Source organism: Ostrea edulis, chromosome 1 (genome assembly GCF_947568905.1).
Source record: "Ostrea edulis chromosome 1, xbOstEdul1.1, whole genome shotgun sequence".
Taxonomy (NCBI): domain Eukaryota; kingdom Metazoa; phylum Mollusca; class Bivalvia; order Ostreida; family Ostreidae; genus Ostrea; species Ostrea edulis.
This window is the reverse complement of record NC_079164.1, coordinates 44,662,680-44,683,301: the sequence shown is the minus strand read 5'-3', so window position 1 is coordinate 44,683,301 and position 20,622 is coordinate 44,662,680. Positions and strand designations below refer to the sequence as shown.

The following is a 20,622-nucleotide window of genomic DNA, read 5'->3' as shown; positions in this document are numbered from 1 at the left end:
TTATTCACTAGATGTAATCCGTTATGTTTAAAAATTAGGGGCGGATCTCCGTAACTAGTGAGAGTATCATTGCCATTTCTTCACAGTGATGGGAGAGGACCACTAATACCCCTCCCCCAAAATTTCAGTCCCCGGGGTAGGGGTCTTCGATTGTTCCAAACCCGATGTTTATTCACTAAGTGTATTGCGTTATACATAAAAATTGGAGAGGCGGATCTCCGTATCTAGAGAGATTACCATCACCATTTCTTCGCAGTGTTTGGGGTTGGTAACTGGCACCCCGTCCTTATAATTCCTGTGTGGTGTTGTTTTATGCATATGGAAATATGAATTGCGAACTGCGTTCTAGAATGCAGTTCACTATTGAATTGCGAATAGTGAACTGCGAACTGCGTTCCAAAATCTAATTGCCACAAAGGCTGGCGATATAACGAGTTAATATTGTATCAAAAAAAGAAATCATCGTCACGATAACGCCCCTGGTACGTTATGCTATTTTATTATAGGAATTCCTAGCTCGTAATTCCGAGCATTCTGTCGGTATATCGGTACTGAAAAGAAAAAACACCGTATCGGAATACGATATATTTTGCCAACGAACCGCAATACATGAGAATATCAATATTATTGCGCAGCCCTAGTCATAACAGTGTCATTATGCATTGATCTTACATAAGTTTCAGGAATTCATAATTAGTTAATATAAGAAAAATGAAGCGACATCCTTGAAACATGGACACATGAGAGCAAACAAGCTTAAGTGAGGACTGATAGTGTGAATGATAAAGATATTAAAGTACAGGAACGGTCATAGCACTTACTAAAAGGGAAGTCAGGGTTATATGTTTAAAGACACTTGATAAGGTTTTCTAATGAACCATCAAGAAAATCGTGATGTAGTCATGATTCATAAAGACTAAACTGTGCTTAAACTCATCCCTGTCATAATCTTATCTCGTATAATCGTGAATAATACACTTTGATCAAGGTTTTATAGTGTTTAAACTTTGATCAATAAAAAACATCGGTACATGTTTTGGGGGAATCATTTTGTATATTACCTCATCTCGTATGATTTTTAAGTACCCTGCCGTCACATTGGCACGCTGTTTTTGGCTATATTTAGCTCTAAAACTTCATAGTTATTTCGGATTTCAAACATCACTGAAGAGACATTATTTGTCGAAATGCGCATCTGGTGCATCAAAATTGGTACCGTATAAGTTTTACATTATGACCCCTAGGTCGAGGCCTCTGCTGGTGGACTGTTAGTCCCCGGGGGTCTCTACAGCCCAGTAGCTAAGTACTTCGTTACTAGCTTGAAAATACGGATGTATATTTAATTGCTGTTATAAAAGTTAGAAATTCATTTCAAAATTAAGGATTATCTCCCTCATGCATAGCTCTTATCCTTGGACGAATTTGGCTCCAGTTTTTTGGCACGCTGTTTTTGGCTATATTTAGCTCTAAAACTTCATAGTTATTTCGGATTTCAAACATTTCGGTTGAGCATCACTGAAGAGACATTATTTGTCGAAATGCGCATCTGGTGCATCAAAATTGGTACCGTATAAGTTTTACATAGTAAGCATAGGAACTTTTGCTATAATTTATATAACTGCACGTGTATGCACCTGTAACCTGAATTAACCTTTAGAGAGTCCCCTCCACAAGTAATTTCACAAGTAAAACTTTTTTCTTCCTTTTTATTCGTTCATTGCTACATGTTTATGTTATCAGACAGAGTAAACTAACGATTGATAAAAATGGCGTTAAACCTAAAGCGCACACAGTGTATGATAAGAAGGTTATACTGCCACAGGAAACACGTGACACAATTATAATTCTTTATGTTGATTAAGGGACTTCTGGTTTTAGCGTGGTGTTCGAGAGAATTTGAAGAATTATAAGGTGGTGGAAGGTTTCGTGGTTCTGCCGTGCAATACAAACTCAGGGTAATTAAATTTATTAACGTTGTACATTGTATTTATGAATCATTACAATTGCTATCAATGGTTTAACCGTAATCTAAACTGTATTCATGAAGATATGGTGCTTTTGTTGAATACCTGTATATGTAGATCTTAAAGATCCCGAATTTCATTGATAGATTGATTGCATTTTGTAGAATGACATTGATTACAGGTAGATGAAAGACCCATTAATTATCATTACATTTATATCTCTCTATGAAAATGTTGAATTGTAGAATGGCGTATGTACATTATGTATGAGTCTAGAGGGGATTTTACACCTATTTTGTTGAAAATGTTTTAACACTCTCATCTAAAGGATAATTTGGACAATATGGGGTCTGTAATTCAGGTTTTGGGGTGTAAAAGTACCATTTGAGTTAGCAATTACCCTTTGAAAATGTTCTGGATCCGCCCAGCTAAATTTGTATTCTTTATTTACTAAAATAAAGTCTCCGGAAATTTAGGTAAAGTAAATAATTCTTTTACATAAATGATATCGACAAATGATGATTAAGAAGAGATAATAGCCACGGCATGCTAGTAATGACCCAAATATATGATACATGTAGTAGATATATTCATGCTCATTATATAATATGCTTGTTTAGATTTTAAAAGAAATAGTGCATTTCACTATATAAACACCATACACCCTAGGCTCAGGAATCATGAAGTCCACAGAGGATTATGATCACAGCTCTATTTGTCCATTAAAATCGACATTCTTCATACTGTTTTAAAGAAAATAATAAGAAATTTTTTGTGCAAGAATCCTATTGCAATTCAATTGTCATTCTCAAATTGATAAGAAGAAGATGTAAAACAGAAATTATGACATCATAAACAAGAAATCCATTTTCGGTATTTTCACAGCTTTTTTGCACGGTTTTTCTTCTGGGAAATATCGGCCATGATAAAATGTCTGTTTATACATGTACCATACACATGAATCTATTTTTTGAGTTATTGTCCAAAGCTGGGCTCCACTGCAAACTGCAACAATTGCAGATTAAGATTGCATAGCTAGATGCAAACTTTCATAGATTTATAGAATTCTGTCAAATATCCTTTAAACAGATATTTTTCTTAAAGCTTACTACTTTATAAATCCGGCAAAGTTCATGACATGATTTGCGATGAAAATGCAATAGACAAATACCAGAAAAATAAATTAGTGAAACATATGGGGCGCCAAATTAACATAAACTAAAAAAATCAAAGGTATGAAAGGCGAAAATAACGAATAGCGATCAATCTCATAACTCCCACAAGGAATGCAAAATAAAGAGTGGGGCAAACACAAACCCTGGGCATACAATGTACGAGAGGTGGGACCAGGTGTCCAGGAGAAGTAAGCATTCCCTGTTCACCGGTCACATCCGCCGTGATCCCTATGTCTTGATCAGGTAAATGGAATAATCTGTAGTCAAAACCAGTGTGCCAAGAACTGCCCAACAATCGGTATGAAACACGCCAAAGAGTATATGACCCAAATTATAGGTTATATGGGCAAACTAGATCATTATAACGACAGTGGAATTTGCGAAATGCCGATTTTAAACGAGACTGTTGAAACCTATGTAACATCAACTTGTTTGTCAGTAGCCTGCATTGATTTAAAAAATGATCATACTTAGAACAAGCTCTTGTGTATCGAATCAGCTGACAGATATAAACACCATATGCAGGTGATAATGGAATATTGCTACATAAATATGTAATCATTTGAAGATATAATCAATTCAATTATTGCAGGTAATTAATAAATCGATGTGCACATGAAATCAATGATTGCTCTTATCAATTCAATTCAAAAGAGCAATAATTGATTTCATGCGTGCATTAATTCGATTGATGAGAGCAATAATTTATTTGATGCGTGCATCAATTCAATTGATGAGAGCAATAATTGATTTGTAGCGCGCATCGATGCAATTATAGCTCTCATCAATTCAATTGATGAGTGTATCAATGTGGTGGAAATATTGCTAGGAAAATTGCATTTGGAGCTCGGTATATATGTTTTGATGGTCTCTTTAAATCAATTGAAAATATATTTGATAATTTACAAGACTTTTGTATTAGGAATTAATTCGCGCTTCAATTCTTTTAAAGAGACCAGCAATTCAATTAAAGAGATCATCAATTCAATTGTGAATGCAAGATGAAGATAACATTGAAGATATCTCTAATTATATACTTGCTCTCTCTATAAGAAGTATTGCTCGCATCATTTGAATTAATAACATGATTAATTCAGTTGAAGAGAGCAATAATGCAGTTATTATGCTTATTATTTGAATTGATGTGCGCTACAAATCAATTGAAGAGAGCAATAATTCAATTATTGTGAGCATTAATTGAATAAATGCACGTATTGATTGAATCGCTCTCTTCAATTGAAATGTAGCGTACGTCATTTCAATTGCTGATATCATCATTTCATTTGAAGAGAGCTGCAATTCAATATTATAGAGCTCATCAATTCAGCATAATAATTATATATGAATTTATATGTTACACCCATAGAAATTGTTTTTGTAAAAGGTATATTTTAGAGAATAAATAGAATAAGTCCAATATGTAGTATAACATGTACCATTTTATCGCCGGCAGGAAAAATGGGATTTAAATCGACATTTAGATATACATGTATCGACGACGTTTTATCTATTAACAATTTTAACTTTAATTCATATTTCGATTCGAAATAAAAGACACCACAGAGTTGTCCACTTCTGCTTCATACTTAGATATTTTTTTAAAGTAGACATTAGCGGCAAACTGACAACTCAACTGTATAACAAACGGGATGATTTCAGCTTTTCTATCGTCAACTTCCCATATTTATGTAGCAATATTTCATTGTCACCTGCATATGGTGTTTATATCTCTCAACTGATTCGATACGCCAGAGCTTGTTCTGCGCATGGTCAGTTTTCAAATTGAGGCAAGCTACTGACAAACAAGTTGATAGTACAGGGGTTTCAACAGTCTCGATTGAAGTCAGCATTTCGCAAATTCTATGGTCGTTATAACGATTTAGTTCGTAAACACAACCTATCATTGGGTCAAATGCTTTCTGACGTGTTTCATATTGATTGTTAGACCGTTCTTGGCACACTGATTTTGACTACGGATAAGTTTGTTTACCTGATAAAGGTATAGGGCCCACGGCAGGTGTGACCGGTTGACAGGGGATGCTAATCCTCCTAGGCACCCGAACCCACCTCTGATGTGTCCAGGGGTCCGTGTTTGCCCAACTATCTATTTTGTATGGCATATAATTGTTATGAGATTCATTACTGTTCGTTATCTTCACCTTTCATTACAGTTTGATAAGAGTAATCAAAAAGACAAACTAAAGAAATATTTCGTACAGTTTACAAATGTATACATCCCTGAAACGAATTCCAAAGCGACATTTTTTTTAGAGAAGAAACAAATTTTAAATCAAGTAAGGTTTTATTTGTTTCAAGAATGTAGTTTTTCTCAATCATCGGGAAACCCTTTGTCTAATAGTTAAAACCAACAAAGTGCGATACCGTGTATTTGTTATTTGTTCATTTCGAACATTATTTATTTAATTAGTGCCAATTCCTGTAAATCTATTTGATGCTGTGTTCACAGATGGGCTTTTACACGAGTCTTAGCATCATTCTAGTAGACTTTTTTCCCGGTTGATTTGTTTGAAGTATGAGAAGCTAGAATTAAAAAAAAATAGGGGAAAAATACATTTTCACCGTATGAACCATAGAGCCTAAAGGTAGAATGCACCAGTTTAAGAGTCCTGAAGTAAAGAAGGTCTTCACAGAATAAATTATTCTCTGAGGATTTGGTCCCCCACTCCCCGAAGGATTCACATTTTTTTGGTGTTCTATAAAAGTTGCAAGGTCATTTAAGAAGTATCTGAGAAGCTGAAAATGCAGGTCCGAAGACAATTTTAGAAATCGCAGTAAATCAATTTCACTAAAGTATTTATTTTAAAAAACAAAGCCCAAAAGAATAGGGAAAGTTTATGCTTTGCCTTTCAGTGGTATAGAAAATATGGGATGAAAGAAAGATCCTTAATAGAAAGCATGTGTTTCGGAAATTTGTAGTTTGCAATATATTAGTACTTACATTGCTTGTTGATCAGTGCCTTTACTCTTTTTTTTTTAATTAAATATCTTTAAAATATCGAAATCAATTGTCGACACTTAATTCGTTGTTGATCACCTGTTAGATAAGTTGCAATATCAAAATCCAAACAGTAAAATATTCAAAAGTGGAAAACTCTCTCTCTTGCACCAATAAAATGATTGATTTCTTATTTGAGCAGAAAGAAAAAATGGCATTCCATGTTCATTTTGGAATTCCGTCGATGGGAAGAATTTGAATATCCTCAATAAGGTAATAACACTACGATGGATAATTCTAAATATGCTCTTTGAAAAACATATTTCATTGTTGATTATTTCTTTGATCTACTCCTACAATTGATTTTACGATTTCACAGTCGAAACCAGAAAACCATATGTGGTTTTGATTAATCATATGAATTTGTCGGCTAATGATTCGAAAAAGTGCATTGTCACATAATTTGCAATGTACTGATCACTCAAGGAACTACGAAACTATACCCCTCATACCGAAAATAGTAGAATTTATTGCTTTAGTTGTATATTTACGGTAGCATTTCATATTCTATGCTCATCTTCTACTGCAGTCCAGAGTGTCCCAGAATTTTGAAATATGTAGCTATAGAGGCTATGAGGACCAGAAATTGGTTAAAATAGTTCCTGTTCATATCATCAGTTAAAGTTACCTCGGCCGAAATTCTGGTACAGTCTATTTCAGTGTCAATAAATACACGTACAAAGACTAGTACATATGTATGTTGTCATAAGGAATGCTAGAACTCACAATTTGCTCACGGTCTCTTTAAAATCGACAAAGAACTTCAAAGAATATTAAAACAGCACAAACTTACACTACAGTGAAAGGTAAAGATAACGAACAGTGATCAATCTCGTAACTCTTATAAGCAATAAAAAATAGAGAGTTGACCCCTAGACACACCGGAGGTGGTATCAAGTGCCGAGGAGAAGTAAGCATCCCCTGTCGAACGGTCACACCTGCTGTGAGCCCTATATCTTGATAAGAAAATAATAATAATATAAAAAAAACAACAGTAAAAAAGAAAGAACAAACACCACGCACATTTTCACTTTCTGTATGAATAATATTCAAGATATCATTTCGACAATCATAAGTTGAAAATGAGAGTGCATTAGTTCTCAGATACATATGTAAATGGTGTTATTGACCCTTTCCTTATTTACTGCTTTCATGTGTCTATCATCTTTCACTTTCATATAAATTATCACTTGGATCGGATATATACAAGATGTAAGTTGTGCCATTAAAGGTTACCTCCAGTCAATTATTTTTAATTAATTAATGGAATTGAACTATCCAATAATACTCGGAAAATCTGCACCTCGATTACTGCACTGTTTTAGCAGATATAAGCAATTAAATGTGACATTTTCTACCTTCTCATGTAAACACACGAGCGTCAAATCACAAAAGGTCTTATCAGCTGTGGAATGTACTACGTAACAAATGGGTCCAGGAACCTTCTCATTGAAATTAGCATCATGACCTCAGAATCAAATAAAATTGAAGTGTTAGGAGAGAATGATGATCGGTTTCATTTAAATGTTGAGGAAGATTTTACAAATCAAGAAAATTCTAGTAAAGATTCATTTAACCAGACTGAGAGGATTTTGTTGCTGTTGAACCAGAGAACACTCACCATTTGAGCTTTACACATCTTCTGATGATGAAGATTTATCTGGCAATGCAGAAATTGCACAATCAAACAGAACATGTAGCACAAATTGGTGAAGCATAGTTTTAATCTCTTAAATTTGATTATAACAGTAATCAGTAATTAGATGACTACAAAATTAATTTAAATATGATCTTGAATTGAATTTTGCATTTCCCCCTTTTCCTAAAAGAAAATTCAAGATTACTGTGTTTTCACTATTAGGCATTGTACATTGTGCATCAATTTTTGATGTATTTGATTTAGGATCTTGTATAAATTCTGTTTATTATGCAATGATTTACAATGATACATTATCTTCATTTAATTTTTCCATAAACAATATATGCATTCGTAATTTTCTTATAATTTCAACATGTTGTTCACTTAATGTGTATAAAGTAAAGCTGCTTAAAAAATTTCCCATTTTGTATTTTTTCATTTGGGCTTTCTACATATGATAAAGCATCCACTCAAGCCATTTATAAGTATCATTATGTATTAGGTGTAAAGGAGAGAGAGAGAGAGAGAGAGAGAGAGAGAGAGAGAGAGAGAGAGAGAGAGAGTATCTGTCCGTTTTACAAAAAACCCTTTTAAACCTTTTCTGTCGTTTTCTTGTACTTCTATGGATTATGTTTCCCCCTTTCCCAAAACACAGATGTGGTGTATTGTTAGAACTGACTCAGGGTTTTAAACTGTGTACTTTCCTGGAATTCCCTGTGATTTTTTTAAATTGGTATTCAAATGTATAACAGGAATCATTAAAATGTAATTAACACATACTACAGTATCTGGAGGGCCTCTCAGGCCATTTTCTCTTTAGTCTAACAAGACAGTACATTTTGGTACAAAATCTGGTTCTTTCTTAAATGCAAAAAAAGTGCAGGGACACTCCATTTATATGTGGAATTGAACATCCAACCGCATCACATCTTCTACCCTTCCTTGTTTCACTGGGATCATCAGATGAGTTGTTTACTTCCATGCAATGTTTGTTTAGCGACAGAGACTGCCGCTGCAGTTGATCACATTTGTGACATCACACAGCCAATAACAGCGGAAACTGCTGCGCATCAGGTTGTTCGCATCAAGGTTTGATATTTAATTAATGTTAGCTAAACCACGAATCCTACAAACATGATTTTTGCAGGATTGGGTTTTAATGATCAGATAAGTATTCTAATAGAAATGAAGTGACTGATAGTCCCTTTTAATATTGCTACTATTATGTCTTGGTTTCAGATAATTCCTAGGTTCCAGTATGAAGCTTTGGGTTTTTGTACCACTCATCCTGTTTGTATTCATCAGCTGGGGAAACATACGATCGGTCCAAACTCAGACCCTGGATCAATTGTCATCTATTTTAAAGCAGTTTAACACGACGCAGAAATTGGCATTACTTATAGACATTCTCAGTAAGCAACCTGTGCTTTTTGACAAACTTGAGCATCTTTTTTTGGGAGCAATCCCCTTAATATCAGAAATGGGTCACATTAAACCACAAATCTACCAACATATGTTACCATGGATTTTAGACAATCTACCATATGCTCTCAAGAGCAAACTAGTTTTAAACGTTACACATGATATCGTGGATGAAATAAATCATGTTAATATTACTGGTCTAGACCCAAGTAATGGTAGTGTTTTTATGGATGGATTCATTGAAAGACTTGACCTGTTGCACACAGGCATGCGCGCAGTGGATAAGATATTGGAACCCATTTTCATCAGTAATGGTTTAAATCCAAAATATTTCGACTTTACTATTCCCAAAGCAATAGCATTTTTGGAAAAATTCTTGAAAGACTACGGAGTAGAAGTTTTGGGTACTATGATTAAGGAAATAAACTCCGTAAACACATCTGAGATAGCGAATAATGATACTCGAGCTCTTGAAATAAAATTCTGGAAACAGTTCAGTTTGCTACACTTAGGAGGAAGCGTCCTTCAAGCCGTGTTAACACCTGTAGAGGAACACCTGCCACAGCCTCAGACTGGACCACTGAGAGACCAGTGTTACAGTGACGTCATGACGTTTCTGAACAATCTATTTCAAGGATCAAAATGGGCTGTTGAAAGTAAGGCAAACACTAATCTAAAAAATGTCCGATTCAAAACACGTTGTTAAATATTTTCTTCATATATACCAACTACTGTAGTTGCTATTAAAATTAATGAAGAATCAATGCATAAATGATAGCATACTGTTTGTGAATTCAGCTTTCATCACGCATCATATGTATTTCTGTTGTCTTTATATTGCCTTCCATACCCACTCTACTATACGAGGTATCTGGAATACGATACAGTGAAATGTTTACATGTTGCCTAATGTTGCTTCCTTTTAGTGTTCGATGCTGCTGGTAAACCTCCAACCGGTACACTCACAGGTAATCTTCATTTCATTGGTTCTTATGACCAATGTTTGGGTATCACACCTAATTTTACTGGTGCCGGAGATCTCCGTACCACGGCTACCAAATACTGCAGAGCGACATTCGACATTCCAGATAACCTAATGGCATCAATCAAAGCCTTGATAGGGGACGTGGTAAGGTTTCTCCTGTCTTTTGATACATCATTTATTCTTATTGCATGTGATTACTTTGACTGATCGTTGGTTGTATTGTATTTTTCGAACAGAACACATTCGGAGTTCCGATTACATTGACCTGGGGTTTGTGCCTTCCTGCCTCTTGTCAGGAAGGAGATGTTTCAGAACTATTCAAACTAGGTGAATTACAGTCAAAGTTCATTTCAAGTGCACATAATAATTAATCTCCATTGCTAAACACTGTTCATTATCTTCACCTTTGATACAATGATTATAAGTGAAATGATTGAAAGCAAAGTAACTAGAGATTATTTTTTCAGGTTTTCTCAAAACCTTAAACTTAACACCTTCTGTGGAATGCTCCAGATCTTTTGGTATTGAAGACAAGGGCACCATTATAATAATGTAAGAGTCAAATATTCTTCAGAATTATTGATTAGATAATAAAAGAAACAATATGCAATCCTGATATAATATCGAAAGAAGCGCACATACTTGAATGACTCTGATATATAATTATGTTCATCGATCTCTTTTGAATAATATCCAGAAATCAAATTAAATACTTTTTCAGCGTTATTCTTGGTGCTATTGTGCTCGTTTGCCTAATGGCGACTTTATTTCACGTCTACCGATTCTCCGACGATGAGGAAGACGAGGAGCTAACTACATTTACCCTTCCATTACCAAAAGCCTATGAAAGGAAAAAGGATAACCCGGATATAGATGAAACAAACTTTTCAACAGAAAAAAGAAACAGTCATGTTACAAGAAATGGTCACCTGACTACTATGGACAATGAAAATGATTCGATGGACTCATTAGTATCAGATGAAAAATACAAAGGTCGAATATACAACATTTACTACCATAATATTTCATTCAAACATTATGTATGTCATTAAACATTTTTACACGATTTATTCTTTAAGTTGATACATCATTGAATTTGCCCTTCAATATCTACAACTTGTACCAATCTTGTATCTCAATTTTATCAATAATATTTAAGTTTTCAATATTTTGGCCATTGATATCTTTACCACTTCTCCTCTTGAACGCGCTGAAGTTTTGAACAATGAGCTAAGGAATACACATCTACTTGATAAATATAGTACATCTATTTCAACGGCTAGAGATTCCGACAGAAATTAAAGTAGAATGCAAATAATCGTTGCAAACCACGCTTACATACTCCAGGAGTACGTATCCTACCTCAACCCTTGGCTATATAATCATCAAAACCCTCGATTTTCATGAATATTTAATATGCTCTGACATTAACAATCATTGACCAATCACAGTCACGGTAACAGAGTTTGATATAATGATTTAGGTACAACATGTTGTTGACAAATGACATACATACCAACTTAGAGATCATTGTTTTAGAAACATGTCAAGTATATAGGTACATATGAATATATCAAATCAAATTCACCTTAACTAAAGAGGGTATGCTTGTAAATTCTGTATCAATAAACTTATTTTGATTGGCTATGGTGTTTTTCCTCATCAGCAATCCTCGGATTACCCCGCTTCAAGCCACACGATGATCTACGGGTGTTTTTCTTAATCCAAAAATTATGAGAGTTCCCCGATTAATTGATATATGAACATAGATATTCATTAAGTGAAAGACTTTCTTAATCATACAACCAGGGATATGGAGTAGTGTGAACGGGGACAATAGACGATGAGGAATGTAAATATAAGAAATAAATTTCATTTTCAAAAATACATCAGGGTGTGAACTGCAACGCTTCACGCCGGCATACTTCAACTTACAAGTATTTGTAAATTGAACACGATTCATGTAGTATGCCGGTCTGAAGCATCGCAGGTTATACCCTTGTGTATTTTGAAAAACAAATTTATGTCTTAAATACATGTATATCTTTAAATTGAAATTAATGTGCATAATTATTTAAGCTGTTGAAATTGAAAATAAATACATGAAAGAGTTAAAACCTTTGTCGTTTGACATACAGTAGAATTATATTGTATACATTGGTTTGAAAAAACAAACGTTTCTTTAAAAGAATGGAATTATCATTGAAGGTTTTCTGAATTTTTTCCTCCAGGTTTTATGGAGAAACTCACGAAGGCATTTTCCTTGTACCAAAACATACCTGACGTAATGTCTTTTGATCAACCAAAGGATTCCATCCAATGTGTTTACGGCATACGGTTTTTCAGTCTCGCTTGGATAGTTTTAGGAAACTCATTTCTGTATGCAGCTCTTTCGCTAACTAAAGCACCGGTAACAGGTTAGATAATCATTATCATAATTACAAATAGATGTTATTAAATGATTATTATAAAGATAATTAGAAAGATAGCGATGTATATAACCTTAGTAATGGAATCCTTTTCACACGTTTTGAAAAGACTGTTATTTCTTTTCAAACATGTACACTAACTACTTCTTCGGTTATTCAAAATGTTTGGTGTTAAAAGTTTTGGAAACGCAGTCATTTTATGTTGTCATTTATTGTAACAGGTAACTTGTTGGAAGGCGTGGGGCTGTTGAAGAATTTCGCTTTCCAGGCAGTTTACACTGCACCTTTTGCTATCGACTCATTCTTCGTCATCAGGTATAGGAAATAATCATTATATGTAACCCCTTGATTTGGATGGGGATTTGTGCATGTAATGAAGCAACACTTACATGTAATAATCACTAATCATGAAGTACATAAGAATAAGTGAATAAACTTAATATTTTTAATATAGATGCATGGATTTGATTAATTGATCAATAATTGTTTTCTAAGTCAGTGTATTGTTTATTAAAACATTATCCTACAATGTAATTTTCGAATGCAAGGCACAATGTTATAAGTAGTGTGTTAGGTCAACTGCAAGGTACAATGTTATGAGTAGTGTGTTAGGTCAACTGCAAGGTACAATGTTATAAGTAGTGTGTTAGGTCAACTGCAAGGTACAATGTTATGAGTAGTGTGTTAGGTCAACTGCAAGGTACAATGTTATAAGTAGTGTGTTAGGTCAACTGCAAGACACAATGTTATAAGTAGTGTGTTAGGTCAACTGAGCTGATACTTTAAGTGACGTTTTCTGATCATAGTTTTTGTATCGAAGTAACTTTGACCTTGGGGTTTGACTAACTCTTAAAAAAATATAACCTATTAATAATCACATAAACTATTTAAGGTAATTAAGGCTGCTATATTTTGCATATAGAAACTGAATGGCAAGACCTTTCATGCGATACCATTGTGTTTAATCTTGAGACCCTGACCTTGGAATTTGACCTTCTTAGAAAATAACCAAGCATATTCAATATCTCCTGGAATATTTGAGAGATCGTTCACATATTGTAAATCAATTTCTTATGGCGATACCTTTCATTTCATACCATGATATATGACTTTGTGACGTAGATCTCCTACAGAACACGGTCATGTTAGTTATTTGGTTGGTCGACATGGGATGCTTACTCCTCCTAGGAACCTGATCCCACCTCTGGTATGTCCAGGGGTCTGTGACTGCCCAACTTTCTATTTTGTATTGCTTATAGGAGTTATGAGATTGATCACTGATCGTTGTCTTCACCTTTCATTGGTGTTGAGGCATCCACATGTGCGAATTCATGTTTAATATTATGTCGTAACCATTTGGGGCTAGGTTGAGGTCACAATCTCGGATCAAAATTTTCATGGCAATAAAGATTGAAAAAAACCCACCTTGATATCAAAAAGTCAAAACAACTGAACAACTGAAGGACCTACATTGTAGGTTGCTTAATGGACCATGGATATTTTGTTTTGCATGTTTGGTGTTTTTGGCTTGTGTTTGTTTGGTTTTGGTAGTTTTTGATTTTTTCTTGATATGATATCCACAATTTAAATAACTCCCTATTACATCAGAAAAAGCATACAGTGTATTTAACTTTAACAATTCAAATTACATTTAGTTTTCTTTCCATTGGTGGTATAGATTCCTTTTGACATTGTAGCGGGTTTCTAATCACCTACCACTTTCTTCGCAAATGTCTACATAAAGGAAAACTAAAGTGGCAGTTTATATTAGGATTCTACTCTAACAGATATATCAGGTATTTAATGTGGATGCATTTCATACATTGGAAAATAAAGAAACCCAGTGCGATATCATACACTTAAAAACATATCTTACTTTCAGAATCACCCCTGTTTACTTTATCATACTGATGACTTACACCTATTTCTACCATTATGTCGGCGATAGTCCTCTATATCCTAATTCTATTGCTGTTGCCGATAAATGTAAAGACAATTGGTGGCGTCATATCCTGTACGTAAACAATCTGGTCGGTACATCTGGAACTCTAGCCTTTGAACAGGTACTAACACACTGTGTGTCTATTTTATAGCAACACCGTCATATAAATGCATCAACAACATTAGTTTTATATGGAATCACCCGTTCCTCGGAATTTTTATTGATTTTTATAGTGTATGCCATGGTCTTGGTTTCTGGCTTGCATCATGCAGTTCTACCTAATAACACCAATACTCATTATTTTTTATCTGTGGTACGTATATTTTGAAAATACTTTCCATAAATATTTTATTCTTCATTTGATATCAGCGATGTGGTATCTAGATGCTAAAGCTTTGTTTATATAGGAAAAATTATAGCGTTACTGGATCAACACCAAATTAAAACAATAATGTTGCTCTCCTATAGCATCTCTTCCAAAAGAAAACGAAACATCAAATACTTAAGCTTTTTCTACGTCACCTTATTTTAGCTTTAACCACATTATACTAGAGTGAAACTTTATATTTGAAATTTAAGGTCTTCTGTCCTTGGAGGATTCATGGTTTGCCTACTTCTGATAGCAAGCGTCGTGGCGACGGCGATCAAGGAGAAAAAATACACGGGGGACATCTTGTCGTGAGTCAGCATGTCCTAAATTGTCTTTCAATCCCTGTGAATTTGAATGAAATGAGAGAGAGAGAGAGAGAGAGAGAGAGAGAGAGAGAGAGAGTAGTGTTTCATGCTTTTTATTTTTATTTTTTATTTTCATTATTCAATCCAAAATTAAAAACCCAGAAAAAAAACCCGTTATGGTGTGAAATGAAAATTACGTCGTGGAATCAAACGTTCTTTATCAACATCTAAATCTTTGTTGTGTTATATCACATTTGGGATAGCATACATATATGTGATGAAATTGTTACTTACTTTTTAAAAAAGTAATTCTTGCATTGCTCATGGTGTCTCTAGAATTTATCTTAAGTCTTAATTCACTGTTTTGTCCAACTTGATATATCATTAAAAAAAATATGAAATCTAGGTATCAATTTTAGTATAACTTCACCCCACTTCAGATTCTTCATTTAGGAAATATATTCTATGGAGGGTATGAACTGTACGAATTCATGCTGAGATATTTCAACTTACTATTTTCCATATATATTACAAAAGACACACATCAAAGTTGGGAGAGAGAAATAGAGAGAGCATTGTTGACAACGCAACATTTCATGGCATCAAATTTGTTTCCTTTAAAATACATGTAGAAACGAACAAGTGCAAGGATAAAAAAAATCCTCGAAATTAAATTCGAGGGACTCCATTATGAAATAAATGTTTTTTGTGCACAATAAACCAAATCAATGAATATCTTACAGGTTGTAATCATAGTAATTCTGATAATCACGAGTGTTTCCCGAAATTCTCCAAATATCCGCACATTGGTTTCGGTAAAATGGCTTTAATAACTATGGCTCCACATTATATTAACAATGCAATTGTCATACATGTATAATATAATTATTTCTACCGTTTTACAACATTATACATATACATACAAACTGTGATATGAACCCATGGCGACCAAATCCAAATTCGATATTCCAAATATTTCTTTGACAAAGAGCACTATTTTGTGTTTTACATATCATCACCTACTTTATGACTTTATATTTCATACTCGATAGAGATTAATGAGTTATGCTACATTCACCTTTGCAAAACAACTGTATCGTAAGCTAAAGGAGTACTTTCCAAATTCAGTAAAGAATTTGATTTTCAAGGACAAAAATTAAAACTCTTTGCAACGCTTAGGTGTTCATGTCATTTCCTCTTCTATCAGGATGATGTCCGATGGCGGAGACTACTGGAACAATGTTTTCATCACTCCTTGGTGTCGAGTCGGTGCCTATTGCATTGGTATTCTTCTGGGGTTCTTATTCGACAACTGTGATTTTAAGAAAAAGGTCAAGATTCACAAGGTACTGTAATGACCTGGAGTACCGGTATCTCAATTGTACGTTATAGATTTATACCGGTATCTCAGATGTACGTTATAGATTTATACCGGTATCTCAGATGTACGTTATAGATTTATACCGGTATCTCAGTTGTACGTTATAGATTTATACCGGTATCTCAGTTGTACGTTATAGATTTATACCGGTATCTCAATTGTACGTTATAGATTTATACCGGTATCTCAGTTGTACGTTATAGATTTATTTTATTGTTTAATTAAAGCTGCCATTTCTAAGATTTCAAACTCACTCTCTTCTGTATGTATAATTGATATGCATTAACTTAAAGACTTTGGAATCTTCAGTTGCATCTGGCTTTAAGGCAGTACTTACAATTATGATGTCATTTTATTAGGATCTCAGTCTTCTTGCATGGTTAGCTGCTCTTGGGGTTTTCATAACACTTACTTACTCACCGTATACGAAGAATCGTGAAGGAGGTTACACTTGGACACCAATCCAGTCCGAGGTTTATGAAGCTATGTCCCACGTGGTTTGGGCCTTGGCACTCTCCTGGGTTATTTTTGCTTGTGCAACAGAGCATGGTGGTATGTTTTTATGCATGTTTGATTGTTTTGATGTTTTCCGCCACACTCAACAATTTTTCAGTTATATAGTGGCCAAGGTTTTTTTGTTGGTGGAAGAGAGAACCCAGATACAATATACCTGGGAAGAGACCACCGACCTTCCGAAAGTAAACTATGAAACTTTCTCACTTACCGGCGCGAGCGGGTTTTTATGCGTAGTAATGTTACATGTACATGTATAATTGAATGTATACTTGACTATATTTCTGTACGAACAAATTCAGAAAACTAAGCAAATTGATGACTTTTCTTTTCTTCTTTTCTGACATTATTAGAAGCATCCCTAATATGATGATTTAAAAATTAAAAAAAACAACTTTAGCGATCAATCTTAATTATGTTATATAATAGTGTTTTATTTTTATTAATTTTAAAGGTATAAGATGTTATGTCATACTGTCATTTACTTTCATTTGATTGTTTTTTATTGATGTATTCCTCTTCTTATCCTTGTAAAGCGCCTTAGAATCATATGAATTAGATAAGGCGCTGTATAAATTTTAATCTATTTCATTATATTAGATTATATTTCGATTTGATTATATTTTAGAATAATGATATGCATTCTGATTTGCAATTTTTGCTGTATTGCATTAACATTCAATGTGTATATTCTTGAAAAGCTTACCAAATAATTGCACGTTTTATTTAGGTATTGTGAACTGGTTTCTGTCTTGGCGAGGCTTTCTTCCCCTGTCACGATTGTCATATGTCGTCTATCTAATTCACCCAGTTATTATGGTTGCATTCGTTTATAACAAAAAGGTCTTAGTCTATATGAATTCTTTCGAAATGGTAAGTAAATCGATGTTTAGCAAAGACAAAGTGAAATGTTTATTTCTTTCATGATAACTACGCATACATACAGCTGTACATGTAAATGTTTTTAATTGCATAATTTATATAATATTTCAAAGTAACATTTTTTCAAAAACTTTCAATCACAAAATAAAATATATAGTGCATTAAAACCAAATTCTGAAAAGATATTAAATTTGAATAGTGCCACAAAGATGCGATAAGTTGATTTTCATTTTCAGGTATACATGTTTCTTGGCCATCTGATTACGTCATATGTGATAGGCGTGTTGTTTGCTGTAGGAATAGAGCTACCGTTTGTACGTTTACTCCAAGTTTTCAAGAGTAGAGGATGCATATCAAAGGTCGGAACGTAACCATAACACATCCATTGCCAAGGCAGCTAGTTATTTCAGCTTTCAATAATGTTTTGTGGTCAAAGTATCAAATACTAGTACTGAATGCACCATCAACATTTGTTATTATACATGTATATATCATAGATCTACAAATTTTGTTATATTTAAAAGGGCTGTGAAACGTGTTTAATAAAGAAATTATTTTCTCTTATGCTCGTTTTATTCACATGTCAAGTAGATGAAAAAAGTCGACAGATTTTGCCTGCTTTAATTTGATGGATTGCGCTTGTATCAAAGCAATCCATCTTTGAGATATATCTAAATGTCGAGTTGGCGGCCACTGGAAGAGATTTTTTCTTCTCATGTAGAAGCCTGGATAAACTCTGCCTTATAAAATATAAAGCGTTATATCTCAACGATGCATCATACATGATCGGAAAACGTTCCTCAATCAACAATATCAAAACGTATGACTTTTCAACACTTTACACGACTATTCCTCATCATAAATTCACACTGATTTTGCCTACGGATAACTCCTTTTACTTGATCAAGTTATGGGGCTCAAGGAGGTTATGACCGGTCGACAGATGATGTAACACAGAACTTGCAGTTTATGAGGTGATATGTGACCGGTCGACAGAGGATGCTTACTCCTCCTAGACACCTGATCCCACCTCTGGTATATCCAGGGGTCCGTATTTGCCAAACTCTCTATTTTGTACTACTTACAGGAGTTACGAGATTGATGACTGTTTGTATCTCAACCTTTCATTAAAGACTATACTTTTTGACGTTATAGAAAGTTTCTTATTCAACAAAAATGAAAATGGAAACATTCATATCTAGAAATCAGTCATCCAAAAATTACTTTGATATATACACACAAGTACTCTCGACACTTAGATATACTGTTCGTTATCTTCACCTTGCATTTAACCATCGAGTTTGTATCTCTGCTGGTGGACAGTCTGTCCCCGAGGATACTTGTCGCTCGATATATGTTCCTTCATGAATATACACAATAACGAAACAATAACTGTTCGTTATCTTCACCTTGCATATATCAGGGATATATCGAATCGACATATGAAATATAATGATAATTGTTAATATATCAAATCTCGTTGATATATCTAAATGTCGAGTTGACGGCCACTGCAAGAGATTTTTTCTTCTCATGTAGAAACCTGAATAAACTCTGCCTTATAAAATATAAAACTGGTTAGCTAACAAAGGAGCACAACGCATACACGAAAGTAAAGAAGAATGTCTGACCAATTTATTGATTGTTTGATTGTATATTGTTTTACGTCCCTCTCGATAACATTTCACTCGTACGGAGACGTCACCACTGCCGGTGGAGGACTGCAAATTTAAGCCTATGCTCGGCGCTTATGGCCATTGAGCAGGGAGGGATCTTTATCGTGGCACACCTGCTGTGACACGGGACCTCGGTTTTTTCGGTCTCATCCGATGGACCGCCTCATTTAGTCGCCTCTTACGACAAGCAAGGGGGTACTGAGGACCTATTCTAACCAGGATCCCCACGGGAATTTATTGATATATGCATATAAAATGTTTGACTTACTTTAAGTAACAAATCAGGCGAAGTTTGAACAAGGTTAGCCAGACGACGTGAAAAGAGTTGCATGCCTTTTCTTCTTATAATCACTGAAAAAGGCAGTTTACTAATACGTGAAAGAGACGAAAAATAACAGTTTTGGGTGATCTCTAATGCATACATGTATTTACAAAACATGAGTAAAAAAATAAATTTGTCCCAGATTAGAAAAATATAAGGTTGTGTGTGTGTGTGTGTGTGTGTGTGTGTGTGTGAAAGGCGAAGATTACGAACCGTGATCAATCTCATAACTCCTATAAGCCATACAAAATAGACAGTTGAGCAACCACGGACCCTTGAAGAAATCAGAGGTAGGTTCAGGTGCCTAGGAGGAGTAAGCATCCCCAATAGACCGGTTACAATCGCCATGAGCCCTATATATTGATCAGGTAAACGGAGTTATCAAAAGCAGAGTGCCAAGAACGGCCTAACAATCGGCATAAAACAGTCAGACAGCATTTGACCCAATGGTAGGTTATATTGGCAAACTAGATCGTTATAACGACCATAGAATTTGCGAAATGCTGATTTTAAACGAGACTGTCGAAACCCCTGCACAATTAACGTGTTTGCCGGCAGCCTGCTTCGATTTACAAACTGACCATACGCAAAACAAGCTCTT

At 34.5% G+C, this 20,622-nt stretch overlaps 1 protein-coding gene across 3 annotated transcripts; it reads left to right on the top strand.

The window, feature by feature from the left end:
- Positions 1–1,742: 1,742 nt before the first annotated feature.
- LOC125652573 (nose resistant to fluoxetine protein 6-like) lies at positions 1,743–18,587 on the top strand. Of its 3 annotated transcripts, XM_056150371.1 has the most exons (18): positions 1,813–1,955; positions 6,298–6,368; positions 9,034–9,206; positions 9,729–9,872; positions 10,143–10,345; positions 10,438–10,528; positions 10,669–10,753; positions 10,923–11,194; positions 12,433–12,618; positions 12,852–12,945; positions 14,328–14,426; positions 14,513–14,693; positions 14,806–14,885; positions 15,152–15,250; positions 16,455–16,593; positions 16,988–17,180; positions 17,872–18,014; positions 18,260–18,587. In XM_056150371.1, the coding sequence occupies exons 3-18, from the start codon at positions 9,053–9,055 to the stop codon at positions 18,392–18,394; spliced, it is 2,298 nt and encodes a 765-aa protein (XP_056006346.1). In that variant the 5' UTR covers positions 1,813–1,955; positions 6,298–6,368; positions 9,034–9,052; the 3' UTR covers positions 18,395–18,587. The 3 variants fall into 3 exon arrangements, with proteins under 3 accessions (XP_048737855.1, XP_056006346.1, XP_056006339.1); XM_048881898.2 differs by having other exon boundaries at positions 1,743–1,955; positions 9,034–9,872; XM_056150364.1 differs by lacking the exons at positions 14,328–14,426; positions 14,513–14,693; positions 14,806–14,885 and having other exon boundaries at positions 9,034–9,872.
- Positions 18,588–20,622: the final 2,035 nt, after the last annotated feature.